Source organism: Columba livia, chromosome 10 (genome assembly GCF_036013475.1).
Source record: "Columba livia isolate bColLiv1 breed racing homer chromosome 10, bColLiv1.pat.W.v2, whole genome shotgun sequence".
Classification (NCBI taxonomy): Eukaryota; Metazoa; Chordata; class Aves; order Columbiformes; family Columbidae; genus Columba; species Columba livia.
Genome location: NC_088611.1, coordinates 9056611 through 9075832, shown reverse-complemented (window position 1 = coordinate 9075832; position 19222 = coordinate 9056611). Strand labels below are relative to the sequence as shown.

At 35.7% G+C, this 19222-nt stretch overlaps 2 protein-coding genes across 10 annotated transcripts in view; one reads left to right on the top strand and one right to left on the bottom strand.

Annotated features, from left to right (window-relative positions):
• CACNA2D3 (calcium voltage-gated channel auxiliary subunit alpha2delta 3) overlaps positions 1-19222 on the bottom strand; it is a 458229-nt gene that overhangs the window by 50885 nt on the left and 388122 nt on the right. The window lies entirely within an intron of this gene.
• On the top strand, positions 9362-17881 carry LRTM1 (leucine rich repeats and transmembrane domains 1). The gene is made up of 3 exons (XM_021283227.2): positions 9362-11809; positions 13308-13904; positions 16852-17881. Exons 1-3 carry the CDS (start codon positions 11803-11805, stop codon positions 17286-17288), a joined length of 1041 nt encoding a protein of 346 aa, XP_021138902.2. The 5' UTR covers positions 9362-11802; the 3' UTR covers positions 17289-17881.

Here is a 19222-nt window from a genome sequence, read left to right as displayed (position 1 = left end):
ACAGTTGAGGTCCTAGTTTAGCTTAGCCACTACACCTTTCACATCTCAGCCAAACGCTGTGGTTTCAACTTTGCAATTAATGAATCCTAAGAACCACAAAGTTCAGACAAATATCCAGAAATTAGGGTACTTATCTGAACTCTTGGAGACTGTGACCAGATTCTCTTAGGAGATGTCAGGCTTTCTGCTTCCACTTTTAAATACAGCACATTTGAATTTTGATAGTATTTTCTTTTTTTCAGACTTGTTCCTGGCTACTACCTAATCATGTTGACAAAAAAAGTCCGTATCTACATATTTCAGCATTGTAGGAAAGGCTGATTTCAGAAATGGGCAAAGCTTCTATTGCTCTTATTTCCAAAGAAGTTTATACCTCCCAAATCCAAATCAGGTCATAGCAGAATCTTAGCACAGAGGGGAGAGACTTACAGAATTCAACTCTTCCCACCTCCAAAACACACTGGCTACCAACTGTTGCTCTATCCAGTTATCATTGTGGGTCTGTGCATGCACACAAGGTCTGTGAATACAGGAAATCTCATTAGGCAAACCAGCCTTAAGACACCAAGTGGGAAAACATCAACATTTTATCAAAACACATCATTTAGAAATAAATCTTGGATCTCTTATTGACTGAGTTGTAATAATAGCAGTGACTTTCTCTACAAACTGTGCTATACTGTGATAAGCAAATTACTATGAATTACGAAAAAAATATGAGTAATGTTATTTAAAGTCAAATAATACATCAGAAATACCTCAGCATAAATGCAACTCTCCAGCCTTTCAACACCATGCCTATTGGATATTTTAGAAGTCAAATACATACTGCAATGTTCCAGAATAATTTTCATGTTTTTATTTTTCTAAGATCATGACTTTATTTAATAATGTTTTATGCTGTATAAACCACATGGTGGTAATCTATAAATGGTACATTAAAAAAAAAAAAAAAAAAAAAAAAAAGCATATGACCAAAGAACTCAATGTGCACATATTTATGTGTTTGAAATAGACATGAACAGTTCCATAGTATTCTGCAGCTGTAATTACAAAGAAAATAGCACTGGTGGATTTGAAATTCACCTGCATTATGTTTGTGTCTTTTATTGAGCAATTTTAAAAGTAATAGCAAAAGATACAGACATTATACTTTTCCATGAACACTATCAGCTGCAAAAGCAACTTTGTCTGTTTTTTCCATTTTTGGATCAAAAATGCATTTTTATTGAACCTCTGTGTAGAAAAGAACACTGCTGCCTATTTCCTCAACAAAAATAAGAGTCAGTATTGGAGCTGTCAACTTCGCATTCTTGGAATATCCTGAACTAGAAATTGATAAATCCTATCCACATGTCTATAAGGGAAACAAAGACTATCTTCTCCAGTCTTTTAAGAGTACAGATATGATACAGCCTAGCCTAAGGTACCCTCTTCTCTCTTTCATTAGAAAAAAAAAAAAAAGGAAAATCAAACACACACATCAGAGATGTATTTTAAGTTCTGATACTGATTTTTGTATTAAAAATGGTACAATGGACCATAGAAGGAAAAATAAAAGGGTCCTGCACAAATTTATGTTTTTATGTGCAGTTGGAAAACATGTATAAGTATGGAAGAATATGACTTCTGCATGTGTAGAGATACTTCTATACTATGCTGACTTCATAACTAAGACTCTTTTTCACTTAGTTCGATTAGATTGTGGTACTGATTATGATCATATCCACAAATCAGCATTTTAACTGAGTTTCCACGGAAACACTATATGCCCACATTTTTTTTTAGACAAGGCTGTGTCTGTTTAACAAGTTTGCAGAGGACAACATGTTTTGTTTAAATTACATTAACTGTAGCCATTATTTCCTAATTACATTACCAGAAGAAACATTTACAGCAGTACTTTTAACTTGGGAAACCCTCCATTTTTCAGCACATCTTAATCTCTGAAAACCAAGAAACATCAGCACTGCCATTGCTTAAAATGTGTTAACTGGTCTTATATCTATAAAATAATCTCTTCTATTAAATGACAACATTGTTTTACGATCTTTATATACAAGGACATAATACCACAGCATCTGGATTCCTGTGCAACTTCCATAAGAGAACATCTGTCTGCAAAGACAGGGTGGTCCAGTGGCTAAAGCACTGAACTGGAACTGGAAGGCCTAGTGTCCATTCCTTGCTCTGCTGTTTACGTGTTGTGTGAACATGAGCAAATCACCTTGCTTTTCTGTGTTCCATTTCCCCATTTGTGCAATGGAAGGCAAGATATTTCACATTCTGTGAAAAGTTATTTAAATTTTACTATTAAAAGCAATAACAGTTTTCTTACAATCATACATAATAAATTAGGGTGCAATCCAGAAGCAGGCATGCCAACTTGCATGAAGCAAGCTTGGGTGACCTTTAAAACTGTAAGACAAAATGGGAAACCTTCTACCCAGAAGTGAATGCCACTCTCCCAAAAACACTGGACCTACTGCTTTATAATAAATTAGAAAACAAGAATCTTTTCAAGGCACATTCTCATCAATTTTTAAACTACAACTACAGATAACAGAAATAGCCTGTAGCAATCTTTTTTATCTCCCAAATAGTGTACTACATAAAATCACATGGTGGGTGTATACTAACTCTAATAGGAGGTGATCACAAATAAAAGAGGGTGGTTTCCTAATCGTGGTTCCAGAAAAAAGCTTGAAAGTCTTAAAGATCAAAGTCTGAAAATAGAGACAACACAACAAATACTTTTTTTTTAAGTTCCAATTTTACAGCTTTGCTCACAACACTGGTAGAAATAAAGGAAGTCCACTCATAAATTCTGTCCTCTTTCTAAAGGCTAACATAGCCTACTTGAGTCTTGTCTCTTACCTTCAGTGGAGAAGTAGCATTTAGATTAAAAGACTTATTTTTATCCACCACAACTATTTTTTCATCCTAATTTACTCTAATAAACAATCTTAGAGATACTGTACGAATACCAATAAAAAAGAAATTACTACCCTCTTTCAGAAAGTTTTTTTGTTACCAGTTTTTGTTCATTTGTTTTTTTCTTTACATTTAGCCTCACAAGAACACTAGAAACCTAGGTCTGACAGGTGTCATCATCTGTCCAAAAAAGGTCCGAAAAGATTTATACCTTTGAGCAATCAGTTTTGTTCACCATTTAATATGATTCTTATTCAGAAAAACAGAAGGGTTGTACCATACTTACACTTGCAGTTCAAATGCTATGTTGATGAAAAGGTACAAATTATACTTCGTCATATCTCTGCTGAATTCAATGAAAGATTTATTTAGGAATACTTATAGCTGCAAGACATGTCTTGCAGAAGTACTGTGAACCCACAATGAAGAGAATTGGAGATAAACAGGTTTTTGACTACTGTAGTGTAAATCTGTGCTATATTATGATGCAACTGAAATGGTGTTCTGCATGACTGATTTCAGCCAAGTTCTGTTCAGATGAATTCTTACAGAGAATTGAGCATTATGCAGCTCCTTCAGATAGGCTGGTGCCTACTTTTTTCTCAAAACTGTTTTCACATTTTCAATTTAAGAAAGTCTACAGGACTGATCTTCTAAAATAGGTATCCCTTAACTCCAAAGTTAAGAATGCAACATGTAAAGGTATGACCAGATGATGGCATATAGTCGACAGTGTTTAGTTTCCACAGAAAAGCCTCTATTACAGCTCCTTTCAGTTGCGTGAAATACAAATATTCACTTAAGTGCCTGTTTGGAAAATGACATCTCCAAATCATCACAAACTACAAATTACAGAGGGAGCTCTCTGCTCTTTCTTCTTCCTAAAGCATTTATAGAAAGGAAATCTGCAGCAGTAGCTAAGGAAAACCTATTTAAGATCTTACTGACACTAAAAAACACAGGTATGGAAATGACTACTTTCACCAAACTAGGCATATGATGCATAATATGATGCATAACTTCATCTTCTAAAAGAAGTTAGCCTACTTCTCTCAATGAGTACTTCAAGAAACAGAGAAGCCAGTAGTACTGTTCTTTGAACTCATCTATTCTAACTCTGCTGAAACACAGAGATGCAGAGAAAATGGACACTGAGCAAATACTGTCATTCTGAAAAGGAAAAACGATGAAAATTCTCAGCCAAAACGTGAGTAGCCAAGGTCAGCCCTGCCATTATGTTCCAAAATAACATACAGCAGAAGCGAATGAAAGCAAATAAAGAAGGTCAAAACATAACCATTTTGACGAAAACAGCTACAGCTATGTGGACAGAGGAAGCTCAACTATGTTGGGAACTTCTGAGATCATGCCTTAAATTAAATACTACTAAAACAGAAATGCCTTTGGATAAAAAGGGATTCTGTTATATGATAATATGTATTACCTGTATACTTTAGCATCATTCAGTGATGATGAAGCAAAAGTCAGATATAAACATTGAAGGCAAAAAGATGTAGTCAACATTTAAATGTTGCCTGAACTTTAGGGCAATAATCTATTTTTGTACAGTATTTTTATTTCATACTTGCCCACAGGCATTCCAACTGCTGTTATAAATTTGTTATCCTCTCAACTAATGCATGTGCTTGACCCAGAAAGTTCATCCTTCAAGCATCTTAGGGGACAGTAAGATAGAAATCACAGTTAAAAGCTTGCAGATAACTTTGGTTAGTACAAATAAAAACTAGGCATGGCTCAGTATTATGAGTAGCATGACTTCATCATTTATGCCAATCTTAAAACATTTTCCTTCTTACTTAGCAAACAGCATGTCAGGCATTTGATACGTTGTATTGAATGGCAGTAAGCAATTTTCCTTTTTACTAAGTCAAGGCAAATATTATACACTGCAGATACTCTGTAAATTGCAATCACAATTTTAAAAAATAATTATTTATTAATTATTAATAAGAAAATAAATCATAGAATTAGGACCTTTTGTGATTCTCAGCATGAAAAATATTAATAGGAAACAAAACCAGACATACAGAACATATAGTCAAAAAAGACATGATAATAATGAACAGGTAAAAAAGAGTGTAGTGGAAACACGATGTTCCTTAAAGATTTCAATCTTTAGTGTCCTTTAGTTGCCATTAGGTTATCCCAGTCAAGTTGCTTCATTACTGCAGGTATAAACTACAGACCTATATAAACAGGGCTTTAATTAAAGCTTCTTTTTGTATTCCATAGCTATAACTTTGGGGTCAGTGTTTGATACAGCACTTTTTTTGTTGTTGTCGGGGTTTTGTTTGTTGTTTGGTTTGGTTTTTTGCTTGTTTTTAATTCTTTATTTAAATGCCTTTTGTTTTACTCCTGCATAAATTTCCTCCCAGGGTATCTGAAAACCTTAATCATCATCCCAATATTTTGCTCCCACATTACACTTTGAGAATCAAGTTCCGTGACTTTTAAGAGTTATGCTTACGTCAGAGGGATCAAGAGGTTTAAATTTCAGTACCTATTAAAGGAATTTAATTATCCAACCAGTTCCATTTGGATACACTGTTACTGTTCTTAGCTAATCTATACCAGATTTTCCAGTATTGTAATTATCATTAATAAAATGCCCTCTGAAAGGGTTTTTTTCTTTTTTTTTTTTTTCTTTTAAAGATAAAAGACCTCTCAGTGGCCTATTTTACAAATCCTGAACAGAAACATCCTTATCCTTCATACCAGCTAAGTTTCCCAAGAATTTATCATGTCTGAAAACAGCACAACTAACTAAACTTGAGTGACGAGAAGTTTATCTACATATCTGGCTTACTCTGTTACTTCATTTAAAACATTCTGTGGAGTAAAGGGTATTTTAAAAACACACTTGGTGTTTAAAACTTGCTTACAGTTTAAAAATAGGAGAGGGGAAAAATGAAGGGATAACAGCATGCCATGTGACCTCTAGGATGTTGTCATATACAGAGGACTGTTGGTGTCTGCTGCTGTAGGAATTAAGGTGGTAGAGATGGCACAGAAATACAGAGATAATAAAGAAACAAGAAAAGCAGTAAACTGTGTACTGCCTTATAAAACTAATCTGCTACTGAAATGAAGAACTTCCTCAGCAAGTGTAGGTATCAGGCCCATTCTTGTTCATTGGAGTCATATGGAAAATGTTTACAATATCCTTACTCCACTTGTGAAATGGTCCCAGCAGCAATGAACAGTGATATTCCAGTTTCTATTCTTCTGTCATGTTCAGGGGCCTGCTAGCTACACAACTGCTACACACCAGTATTGAAGACGGTTATAGTCTGGTATCATGCACGCTATAATGTTGTTGGTAGATGGGCACATCATGCTTCACCTGCTGCAAGACAATTAAGATTTCTTCAGGAGTTACGGGCTTAAACCTTTTCTCTTATAAAGAAACTCCATCAAAGGGAAATACTCCATCAAAGCTTGAATCCAAAGGTACTAAGCACATCAGTCCATGTCCAATAGAATACTTAAGTATATGCTGACATTTAAATCCACAAAAATTACATATTTAATGTTTATCAGCTGCATAATTTTAATGTCAGGCTATTTAGTACCTTGCTTAAATTAATGAAAAAATATCCATGGCTATTTCCAAAGTGTTGGAAGAATTACAGAAGTTTAGTTATTTGACATTTTACAGCAACAAACGCCACCCCTGCTTCTGCAAGTTCTAGTGTTCAAGTGATTACTGTGCAGATACCAGTGCAAAAAGAGCCCTTTTGAGCCTGTAAACACAGGAATTTCCAAATTTAACACTGAATTTTAGTTAACTATTATGCTGACACATAATCTGCCCCTTGCTGCAACTTCATCTAACTTGCAATTAAGGTGCAGAAGCCCAGCAACTCTATTCACTGTGCTTCTCCTCATTCTGAAGGTCTTGCATTCTTTCTAATAAATTTTCTACCTACTGAAGCACACTGTAAGGTTAGTGCTTGAGCATTTTGCAAGTAAACCCATCTCAGCTTCATATATGTCTGTTCATTTAGTTATGGGAAAAGGAGTAGAAGCCAAACCAACTCCTAACTACATCATGTTAGAGTTATGATGCAACAACAAATTTCTGGCTGACCTACCTACTGTTTTGAAAGTCTTGCATCACTTTAGTGGAGCAAAACAATGAAAAAAACTGCAGACAAAGGACTGAACCAAACAGTGGTCTGGGAATTAATAGATTTGTGACCTAAAGCGAGAAGGTGCTTAGCCAGGCAGCCCCAGTGGTGCCACCTGAGCCTCCAGCACACACCTCACCAGTATGCAGCTGGCTGCAACTAGCAGGCTCTACGTCCCCCTCATCTACCCCTTCCTCCAGTGTAACTTTCCACCTGTAATGCAGCGTATTCCAGTTCATCTAGTCCACTATTACATCTCACACACTGGCCTCTTCTAGAGGTGTCAGAGGGAGGTGTAAAAATTCCCATAAATAATAATTATGGAAAAAAACCCAGCTTACAGGAAAAGGTTTTTCTCCATAACTTCTGTCATTAGTGGTTGATTAAAGGCCTTAAGAGTGAAAGTTTATATCCTTTCTAAATTATTTTTTGCCCCATGAAGTAACTATGGCTCCAGATTATATATGAATCCTACAAATCTTTTGGCCTAAGGATAACTTTCAACAATGTGTTTCATAGATTAATTATGTATTGTATAAACAAGTACCAGATGTATCTAAGTAAGGCAAAACAAGCCACTGAGAAGAATAAAACTGAGATCTCTCCCTTGAGGTCAGAGATCAAAAATACAACATCACAACTTCTACCCTTTTCATCATTTCTAGTGTTACAAAATATTGTTTCTCACCTTAAAGGGATATCACCAAACAATTCATAACAACTGCCAAGGACAGACCCAAATGACCTTTTAGATACCATGGTGTCTCCATATGTTTTGTGATAACAAATATTCAATGTTGTTATTCTCTAGCTGGTACTGCTCTCCCCTTACTCTACACCTAAGGAATAAGATGTCTGAAGAAATCCATGCACTGAGCTCTTATGAAAAATATGGCCAACTTTTTAAGGTAGAGATCTAAGGTATAGAGAATTTGGTTTAATGCACTGCTTTACACTTCTCTCGTGAAAGGTAGGCAGAAGTAAGATCCAGGGCCTTCCCCTAATTTTTATCAACATTTGAAAACATAGTACCCTGTCAGGACAAAGTTGAGAGGGTTCTGATCTTTTAGAGTACAAGGACTGACTTTGTAGAAAGAAGAACATGAAGGATTCAAGGGTTTCTTATATCCTGTCATCCTTATTTGCACTGCATTCTGACTCATAGCTGGGAAAGGACAAGATCTTTCTCCATGATGCAGTACTGTAACAACAGAGGTATGGACGATTTCACTAAAAAATCTGAATTACTTTTTGTCCTGAACCAAAATGAGAGTTGCATTTGGGGTCTTCAGCAGGAGTTTAGCTGTTTTACCAATTTGGAGACACAGGTTAGTAAGGAGAAAGAGCATCCTATTTCCCTGTAAGTATTGCAGTTTTAATACCTTCCCATGCTTCAAAAGCATAAGGCAAATAAATCTAATAAAGAGAATGTATAGGAATTGTCTGCTGTGGTCTTAGGAACATTTTTTTTTATATAACTATGTCTGCCTGGATTTTATATGCAGTGAAGAGGAATCTGAATGCTGTAGCCTCTAAATATTTGAAATATTTAAATTGTTTCCTGTCTGCTAGAATTTAATTAACATAATGTTCTGTAAAAGAGATGATTCTTACACATGCTAGGCCTTTAAAGCTAATGGTAATAACTGCTGCAGCAAAGCGTTTGCTGGCAAAGCAAACACTGAACTGCCCCCACCAGCCAACAGGGACAGGGTATTAGTGCACTGGGCTGCCTTGCTATTTGCAATGGGAAACGTATCTTGTTACAACAAGGCACAAGTTAAATTAAGCAGTCACAATAACACAGTTGCTGCACCACATCAGACAACTGAAAGGAATCCTGCTGGTTGTTCAAAAGGCCAGAAGTAGAGTAGATTTCATGGTTATTCTGTTTCTGGCAAATCTCTACCTGTGTCACAACTATAATTTTCACCACATCAGACTTCTGTGTCATAACCAAAGTATTATTACTGATAAATGGGAATAGGACATGGATTACAGGTTGGAGAAACTTCTGTTTACAAATTATGTGCGTTCAGAGTTCTCAATCTAAGGAAAAAATAGCCACATCTACATGAACAGCAAATCAACACATTTAATCATATGTTTCCAAACCTGTACTCTGCATGAAGATTTTTTAAAAGTAATAGCTTCTTATACCACAATTCAGAGCACATAAAAGAACATTTGCATTATTGTTGGAACTGAACCTCCCACAGTGCTTGACTTTCAGTGACCTGGTTCTATGAACAGCTCTTTAATATGGTGCGTGCTGAAAATAATACAATTATAGTAGCAAAGACTTACCTAAAATTAGAGAGGCAGTTAAGAAACATTCTTTAAGCCCTTCGTTAGATGACACTAACTGCTGTGGGAGCTTGAAAGCCCACCTGGTCAGCAAACATTAGTTAAGAAGGAAAAACAACTTAAAAAGAAACCCTTTGAATTCATCAGTTAAAATAAAATTTTAGACAACAAAGAGAATTTAAAAGTGTGAAAAAGTCTTATCATACCAGAAAACAATAACATAATAGCTAGTACTTCCTGCAGTATGATCAAAAGTCATGAAGAGGGCTATCATCCAAGTGATGAGTTCTTGAAAGGACAGAGGGATGTCATCTGAAGCAACAAGTACCTAAGGTAAATTTGTTCTTCAAAAAAGCAGAGTATCTGCAGCTAGCAAGGCTACAACTTATAAGGATTATGATATTTTATAGTAGCCCTTTTTACATTTAGTTCTGTCTTCATTAAAATGATTCACTGGTATTATTTAAGATAGATCTGCTTATGTGTTTGTATACGTGTGCACATACATGAGTTGGGAAAGGACATAGCAAATAAATGTATTGTACAACAAAGGTTAGAGAAGCTTTTGTTTTAACCTGACATTTATTTAAAGTACATGACAGTAGATCTTTAAGCTTATCTCCCTTTACCATTGTAAAACTGAGTTACTTAGTATGACTATAGTACCAGGTAATCTACATCTACAGTATTGCTCTACAATACGTTGCAGACTTTCATCCTGTATCAGGATGATGTGTCATTCATCAAAACTGTCAACAACAGTGTGGCCTGCCATTCATAGCAATAATCCTAGAATCCTCAAGATTACCAGTCATGTTTACTTTACAGAACGTCAGTTGTTCTGCATTCTCCTTCACTGCTCAGCAGCATTCACTATTCCTTTGGGTATCTCGACCGGTGTCAGAAACAATTCAGCAAAGCATACAACAATAACAGTTACAGTTCTCTCTTAGTGCTTGAGGGTGGCAGAGATCGAAACACGGACTTTCAGTAACTAAAAGGTAGCTATGGAGAAGATGGGGTTACTTTCCTCACAAGGATGCATGGTGACACAACAAGAGGTGAGGGACACAAGTTGCTTCAAGGAAAACTCTGTCTGGATGTAAGACAAAATCAGTGATGCTAAGAACAGTAACACACTGGAGTAGGTTGCCCAGAGAAGTGATGAAATCTCCCTTGCTGGAAATACTCAAGTCTCAGCTTGACAGGACCCTGGGTAATTTGTAAGACCCCGCTTTCCACAGCAGGTTGAACCTGATTAACTCACTTTTCTATGACTGCTTCTATAGCATTGCATATAGCATAGACATTTTGGCCCAGAAAGTGAGCTTTGTGTGATCTTTTCAAAAGCACCTAAAAGCAGAATTTGAACTGGAAAGCTATGATATATATAAGAATAGGTGATAGCTTTTGATTGCACTGCTTCCCTCTTCATAGGACAGCTATCAGATGGAGTGATCCTATGGCCTTAACTGTATTATATACTCATTCCTTTAAACATCTTTGAGTTTCTTCATAGTCACAAGTCATTAATCCTTTTATTGTTGTACATGGTACAGCATGAATGAGTTATACTGAAGCAGTAACAAAGAGAGAAGTCAAGGCACCATACAAACACATTTCAATATTGTCTGCCATTTCTTTCCAGTATCTTTGAAAATAAATAAATCTGTTCAGTATTCTTGGTGACCATACAAATATGTATGCCATATTTATGGAAGGAGCCACCAGTCCTGTGTTCCCATGGAAGAAAATCCTGTCAGCGCAACTAATGGATGTCAGATGGATTAGCTTAGGAGAGCAAACAAGTGCACTGTCAAAACCATGTCATCAACCTACAGCCTATTCGTAGTGATATTATACACTCCACTGCTTCCCATCACAGCCCAGGACAATCACAATTCATGTTCAGAGTCATCTGGTCTTGCAAAAATTGACACAGCATAGCTAATAATCCACTAGAATTCAGAAACTATACTGGATTTTAAAAGGCAGCTTTATTTTTGTGCCTTGCATTTAAGGCAGATTAAATAAATCAAAATGGGTCATTATTTGTATGTTACAGCTGTCCAGTTAGAGTTGACAGACACTCTGCATGGCCTGTCGACTGATTAAGAGGCAGAATAAGTCTCTGAGAGTCCTAAATGGATGAGGGAGGTGAAGGGGAAGATTGTGACAAAGTAAAAAATCAAAGGCTGATGGAGTAACTCACTGGAAATAGTTGCACTTCTACACAAGCGACAGATACCATCTAAAACCAAACAAACAAAACCAAAACCACCAGAAAACACAGGAAGAAAACTGGATGAGCAAATTACAGATTTGAAGACGAAATCAGAACAAACTGTCACTGTTCTACATCAGAAAACTGGACTGAATCTTCTGCAAGGTGAAGAACAAACAACACACAATGAAAGGTGAGATATTTAAGCATTCAGATCAATAACGATTTTTTTTTCTGTTCTCTAAGCATTTCCTTTCCAAGCATAATTTGTTTTAACTCTACATTGGAAGCTGTGTCTCAGTTTCTGAAGCCAACTGTTGCAGAACAATGTAAGGAAATGAAAATATTGCTTACCTTGCTTACAAGAATGCTCAATTCTTTCAAGTGAATTCTACAACATAGATTTCAGTTTGCAAAAGTTTATGTATAAATTTAATATAAATACAATTTCATTTTCAAGTGAAAATCAATGAGTAGTTTGTGACAAATTGTAAAGTCAAAATAAAACCTTCATTTATACATTTATCATATTCAATGTTATAGGACTGTTATTCCTTTAATATAGTATTCCCTGTTACTAAGTAATGTTTGATCTTGTAAGCCAATACGCAGTATGTCCTTTCATTTCCAAAAGTTTCGAGCAGTAACTAAAATGTTTTTCATTTTGAAATAGTAAAAATCATTTGAGGCATCTCAAAAACAATGTTACAGAAGGATTTATCATTCTGACTGTCTTTCATCAAAAGAAATCTAATTATTCAACATGATCTGGTTTGGGTTTTTTTTTTGTCTGTTTTTTTTTTTTTTTATTTCATGTAGTGCATGCAGAGCTTTAAGTGACACCTTGTTTTCAAAGTAAGATCATTAGCAAGAGACGAATGGTAAGAACCGGTTGAGATTTTCTGTTGTTGTTTTTGTTTGTTTATTTGTTTTTTTTTTTTTCATTTAAAACTGACCTGAACATCAGGGAATAGAAGATAATTATAAATATTAAAAATTACTAAGTACTCCCATCAACTCATTTTCCTTTTTAACAGCTTCTTGACAAATGTTTGCTGATTGTGTAGAAACTTGTATCTCTGGGAAGTACAGTTGGCATTCAGATAAGGGAGTTAAAGCAATAAGTATAAACATCGATATTTTAAAGAACAAACTTACATAATCTGGATTGCTGAAAAAGTGCTGTTAACTGCTTATATACCAATATCTTTGAGGCTTGTTTTTCTTTTGATGGAATATTAACTTCATTCTTTTTAGGTAGTACAATTAGTAAAAACACAGAAAAATAAAAGTTGTACTTGCAATTCTTCTGACACAAGATTCCTTAAAGATGTTTACAACCACAGAACGAGAAACATTCCAATTTAATATTTTTAGGAAATCTGTCACATTCCCTTCAAAACCATCACTGCTTTGCTGATAGCAAATCCTCCTAAAAACCATTTGTACTTAAGATAAAACCATGGGAAGTACTTCATTTTAAGACCATGGGAGCACTAACTTCATTCTGCATGATAAGAATACTATCTGTGATTTATTGATGCATTGTAAAATAGATGGAGTCTCTTTATGCTATCTACGTTAATGCCTATTAAGAAGCTGTATATCCTTTGGCCACATTAATGATCTGTATATTGCCAAAAGACTAACATTCTAAACAAATTTAAAATCTATTTTCACTTGTGATACAGGTAAAAGGCTTTTGGTTTTGAGTGTCACCTTGTTAATATATGCAGCTCATGGATGTCCTGATAAATGCCTATGCCATACAGCTTCGAAGACTGCAGACTGCAAGAACAGAGGCTTTACTGAAATTCCTGCCCGTTTACCTCCTGAAATTCAGATACTACAGTTGCAGAATAACCATATTTGGAGAATCAACCAAAATGCATTCACTGGAACACCATTGCTCAAAATCTTAGACTTGTCTAATAATTCTCTCTCAAGTTTGGCACCGGGTGCTTTCCAAAAATTACGGTATCTACAGGTTCTAAACCTAACCAGAAATTTGATTCATTATATAGAAAACAAGACTTTCAGTTTCCTCCCACACCTAAAAGAACTGGACTTGTCATCCAACAGCATTATACGTTTGCCTGAGACTTTCGGAAACAGCACAGGGAATATAACATTGCTGTCTGTGAAGCATAACAAACTTCAGAAAATGGAAAGAGTTCTGCTGGAGTCACTTCCAAACTTGAAAGTGGTCCTTTTCAAAGATAATCCCTGGCAATGTAATTGTAATGTCTTTGGCCTGAAACTGTGGCTGGAGAGCTTTTTGTACAGAGGTAAGGAATTCTTCTCATTACATACAATGCACACGAGAACACTTAAACAGCATCTGCCTCATCTTCACTATTACAGCTTAACAATTTACCACACACCGTAGATCATCTCCTCAAATAAGCACACTATAATATATTCTTATGCATAGGTCAGAAAACAGATGCGTTCATAAATACAGGTGGCAAACTAGAATCACAGAGGAACTTTATATTTGCACAAAGAGAAAGAAAGTAAACACACATGGTCATATAGTATGTGCAGAAAGATTCTGGAAATGTACATGTGTTGCATGTGTATGTATATATATCCATATATAACAAATATACTTGTACATATAAACTTCCTTTAATTCTACCAATACATTTTTGCTAGAAACTAACCTACTGTTTAAAAGCTTTTAACCTGATGCATGAGGGTAAACTTCAAGACAGATATCAATATGAATTTAACTTGAGAGAACTCGGGATTCTAATTCCTCTAGAAATTATCTGGTAGTAGCTCTTTAATATTGTAAGAATACTTTACCTAAAAATGTATATCACACTTTGAAAAAGTTTATTCTTGTCTAGTATTGCTTCCTAATTTGTTGTTATCCAGAACAGGTACTAAATTCACTGACAATTTCCTGACAGAAAAGTGTAATGCCATCAAATGCAGAAAACTGAATTTTATAAGTAAAAGTAGCCTCATATTTTGGTCACACGTGCTTTTAAATGTCTTCATCAGTTATGCTGTAGAAAAGATTATATAATTTAACTCTAAAGGAATTAAGTATTAAATAAATTAATATATTTATCCCAGGAGGCATGGTCAGACTCTGAGAATTCAGAACAGCAGGGCAATTCACTTTTCTCTAAATCATGTTGGGATGCTTGCATGTGATCAAACTACTGATCATCTGTCTGTATACGGAAATGACCCACAGTATGTTGCAACACAGTGTATGTGAAGATGGTCCATGTTGCCTGTGATGGAATGGAATGCCATTATCAGGCATTGGAACTCTACAGGCCAGCTGGAAAACTGTACTGGCTATGCAGGGGCACAATTAGTACAGGAATAGTTTCTGAGTGAGGTAAAGCTATTGCAAGAAGCAACCTTTTAGAAAAGAAAAAAGGCTTCATAGTTAAAATCTTGATATTTTGAATTGGTAAAATATTACATTATCCCAGGGCTTTAGCCATATTATGCTGGAACCATTCCCCACAACAAATTTCAGCAGGGTTTCTGACTTCTCTGTGGAGAAGAATGTAATGATCCAAGATAAACATATCAGATTATAATAATCATTTTGCCAGCAGCATAAGTATTGTAGTTTATTTCAAAACCCCATGTTGATTAGATATTCAGCGATGCCCTTTCATTTTCCCAAACATTGCATAGATTACCTAAATTAAGTTATATGAAACTTACACATTCATTTTAGCAACAAGTTTTAAAGGAAGCCCAAATACTATGTTCTCTTCTCTGTTTATGTTCACTGAAATTACCTGTGTGAATCACATAAAGAAAAATTAGTTACATTGCACATTAATATTTCCCATTACTTGTATACTTAAGATAAAACAGTACTGTGGCTCTACAGATATTTCTTGCAAGTCATAACAAAACATGGCTAGAGATGGAATTTTGTCTGAATTTTGAAGTGTTGACTGTTTTGTCCAATATAACTGTAAAAGACTTCAGCATTTTTAGCTGAATCCAACTCAGGCAATTGACATTTGGTGCATATTCATAAATAATTATAGAGAATTCTTCAGTTCAGGTGGGACTCCACTCTTCTATTCCAAGCACTCATATTTTACTTAAAACCATGGAAGGATCACAATTGCAGGATTTGGAGCTGTAGCTATATCCGCATCCAAGCTAAGGCATTGAAGGCGTCTGGAATCATGCTTTGGGTTTGGCTATTAAAGACCAAGAGACAAGCTGCTGTGCTCATATCTGGCTTGGAATGTCATCAATATTTGTGGAGTAGTCTCCAGATGTCAGTTTGGGTCCATCTGTATTCATTGCTTTCTCAGATAAAGTCTTTCCAGGATGAAAATTTCTATGCTTGGCTTTAGCTGAAAGGCGGATTATTTTGGACAGAGAAGAGGAAGAAAATTCAGCTGATTTGATTAGTTATTTTTTTAAAATATGTAAACATTGGTTTTGGCCTTGTTGACTCGACAGACTACACCCCTAAAACCATGGTGTAGGGACTAATTAGAAACCTGAAGGCTACACTCGCTGTGTGTTCCTCTATGCACTGAGGAACAACTGTGTGATTTACCAAGACTGAGGCTTCCTACTTCATTTCCTGTTATACTAAAAACATCCTTGGGGAGGGAGCAGAAACTGGCTCTAAGCAATCATTAAATTTACCATATGAGCAAGGTAACAGACTGATTAATCTTAGCTCCTTTAGATCTCTGTATATTTTCTTACCATGAACCTTGCCTCAAAACATTGCTCATGTATACATACAACTTTCTGAACTTTCTCTTTGCATCTTTACAGTTAGCATAACATGTCAGAAGAATGAGTATTTCATGGCATATTTCAATCAAGTGGGAAATCTTTACTTACAGTATATTGTTTCCATTTCTCTTTATAAAAAGAAGCAATAGTATGAATTTGAATCGAATTAATTTTCTGTTAATAGTACCTCTTTGTTTTCATCTATGCCTTATTTTTACTTTTAAGCCACTGTTGTTTTTCACTTTTTCTTCCATAAAAGCATAGATAACTTAAATCCTGATGAATTGCTTCTTGCATTGATCTAACTGGAAAAAGGTCTTAAAGGTATAGTTATAAATTTTTAAAAGTATAGAGTCAAGTCTGATGATACACTTCAGTTCTCTGTTAAATTTATATGAAGATAATTCAGAAGCCACTGAATTTTAAGTTCATAAATCTGTTTGGTGTGTTTTTTTTGGTGGTTGGTTGGTTTGTTTTGTTTTTCAGGAGGAATAAGTGATGGCATTATCTGCTCAGCACCAGGGATTCGGAAAGGAAGGGACCTCCTCAAAGTTCCCTATGAGCTCTTTGGGGCATGTCCTCTTACAACAGCCCACGTCCATCTGGCCAGCATTCACCACCACAGCTTTGAGCACAGAAGTTCTCCGAAGCACGCTCATCATCACCACGAGCACGGGGACAGCAGCCGGCCAAACTGTGAACCCAAACCAAAGCCAAGGCCTGTTAGCTTGCGTCATGCAATTGCCACTGTAGTCATAACTGGAGTTGTCTGCGGAATTGTGTGTCTAATGATGTTGGCAGCTGCTGTTTATGGTTGTGCCTATGCTGCAATTACTGCGAAATACCACAAAGAACATTTGGCCCCGGTCAGACAGCATGGGACTCCTGAGGAAAAAGAGCCATTTGATAGTTCCTTGGCTTGAGTTACTTTTGTCTTCAGTTTCTTGCAAATAAAGCCCTCGCTTCTGTTAAAAAGCCTGGAATCTAAATAGGATTGATTTTATAGTAATTACTGCTTTATTTTCCTGCTTTTTCACGCTGTTTTTTAAAATGTAAATATATATGCCTTGGAATATATATTTAGACTTTATTTAGAAGCTTGTAAGTTTATTTATATTTTGTGTGTGTATATTCTGAAGCCACTACTTGAGGTTAAGTGTTTGAGATACAGAAATCCTGATGCACTTTAACAGATTATATTCTCCATTACCAGCTTCTGATGTAATATAGTACAACATATCAGTTATGGTGCAGCTACAGTCAGCAGCGAATATGAGTGAGCTTTCTGCAAAGAAAAATACAAAGTATCTACAAATGACTGACTATATTTTAAGAACTTAAAATAGCTGGTATGTATCCAGAAATACAATTCGCAATCAGTTTTAGAACTGGCCAGCCTACACGCTGACATTGATAACTTTAACATGTGTTAAAAATATTTCCAAATACATATTTCCACCTTCCAATCTGTCCTAGAAGAATTAAAAATGAACTATATTCTCTGATTTAAAAAAAATAGGTGATACCTTGTTAACTCTGACATTTCATTTTTAAATTACTTAGCAGGGAATAAAGAAGAGACCTGAAAAAACGCTGAAGAATAAATGCTGCCCTGTTTCTAATACAAGCACTGAAATGAGCACACAAGCACACATGAAGAGACACTCCCGTTATCCTGTTGGCATACATGCCTGCTGCACACATTTCTGAAGCTTCTTATTCCCAAATCCACACACAAGTGTTCCATTTTGCAAGTATCATGAGTGCAGATGCAGCTTCCGTCACAGTGCTGCCCTTCAGTACAGAGGATAATATAAAGTTGCATGTTTACACATTCTCACAGAGAAATCATTCAGCTGAATTCATTCAAGAGTCCACCCTAACATTCTGCCGTGCAGTTTTGCCATCAGAGGAAATCAGAGCCAAAACCATTTGAGTAACGTAAGTTTAGAACAGAAAAAATATTTTGAATCTACCAAAGTATTTTTAAATAATTCTTAGAAATTATTTTAAGGCAACCAACACAGATCAACAACCCCATCTACCTTTTCCAAGACTAGATAAAACACATCTAGGCTATTTGTGACAGATGTCTGTGTGTTTTTAAATGTCTCCAGTGACAGGGTTGAAGGCCTGTCTAGGTAGCTAATGCAGAAATCAACTATGCTTATAGTCTAAGAGCTTTTAATTGCATCTATCCTAAACCTTCGGTGCAAATCTTGCCAGTTTATTCCACTGGTCAGAAGACTCAGGGACAACAGCTGAGTAACAGTCTGCAATCAGGGCAAGAGGGAGCTGCCGTGGCATTCAGAGACCTCCACTCTCCATCCAACAGATGGATTCCAAGATCAAGTTCTGTAGCAATTCTAATAACAGCCTCAACTGAGTAATAGGCTATATGGCAGGAGTCACGTAACCCTTGCTCTTATCTACTTAGTAATAATTGCAAACTAAATATATTAAAGCTCATTCCTACATCTGCAGTTACTTTGATGTCCAGAGAAAATTAAGCATCTCAGTCTTAATCTAAATCTAGCAGACATTAGACATTGAAAACAATCAATTACTGCCTGTTTTTTTGTTAACTGCGAAGTACTTCATATTATTGTTAGGCTCTCTTCATTCTTTTCTGTCCTGAACTATATAAATCAAGCTGTTTCACATTTTCCTGTAAGGTCTCATTCTCCAAACTTATTTTTTCTGCATTCCCTGGAACCTTTTCAGTTCTTCTACATTTTGTTTAGAATGTAGTTCCCTAGATTGGACACATTACTTAAGCTTAGACATCATCAGCACAAAATTTTTAGAATATTTATGTTCAGGCTTTTAAAATCTGATCTTTTGATCATGTATCTCA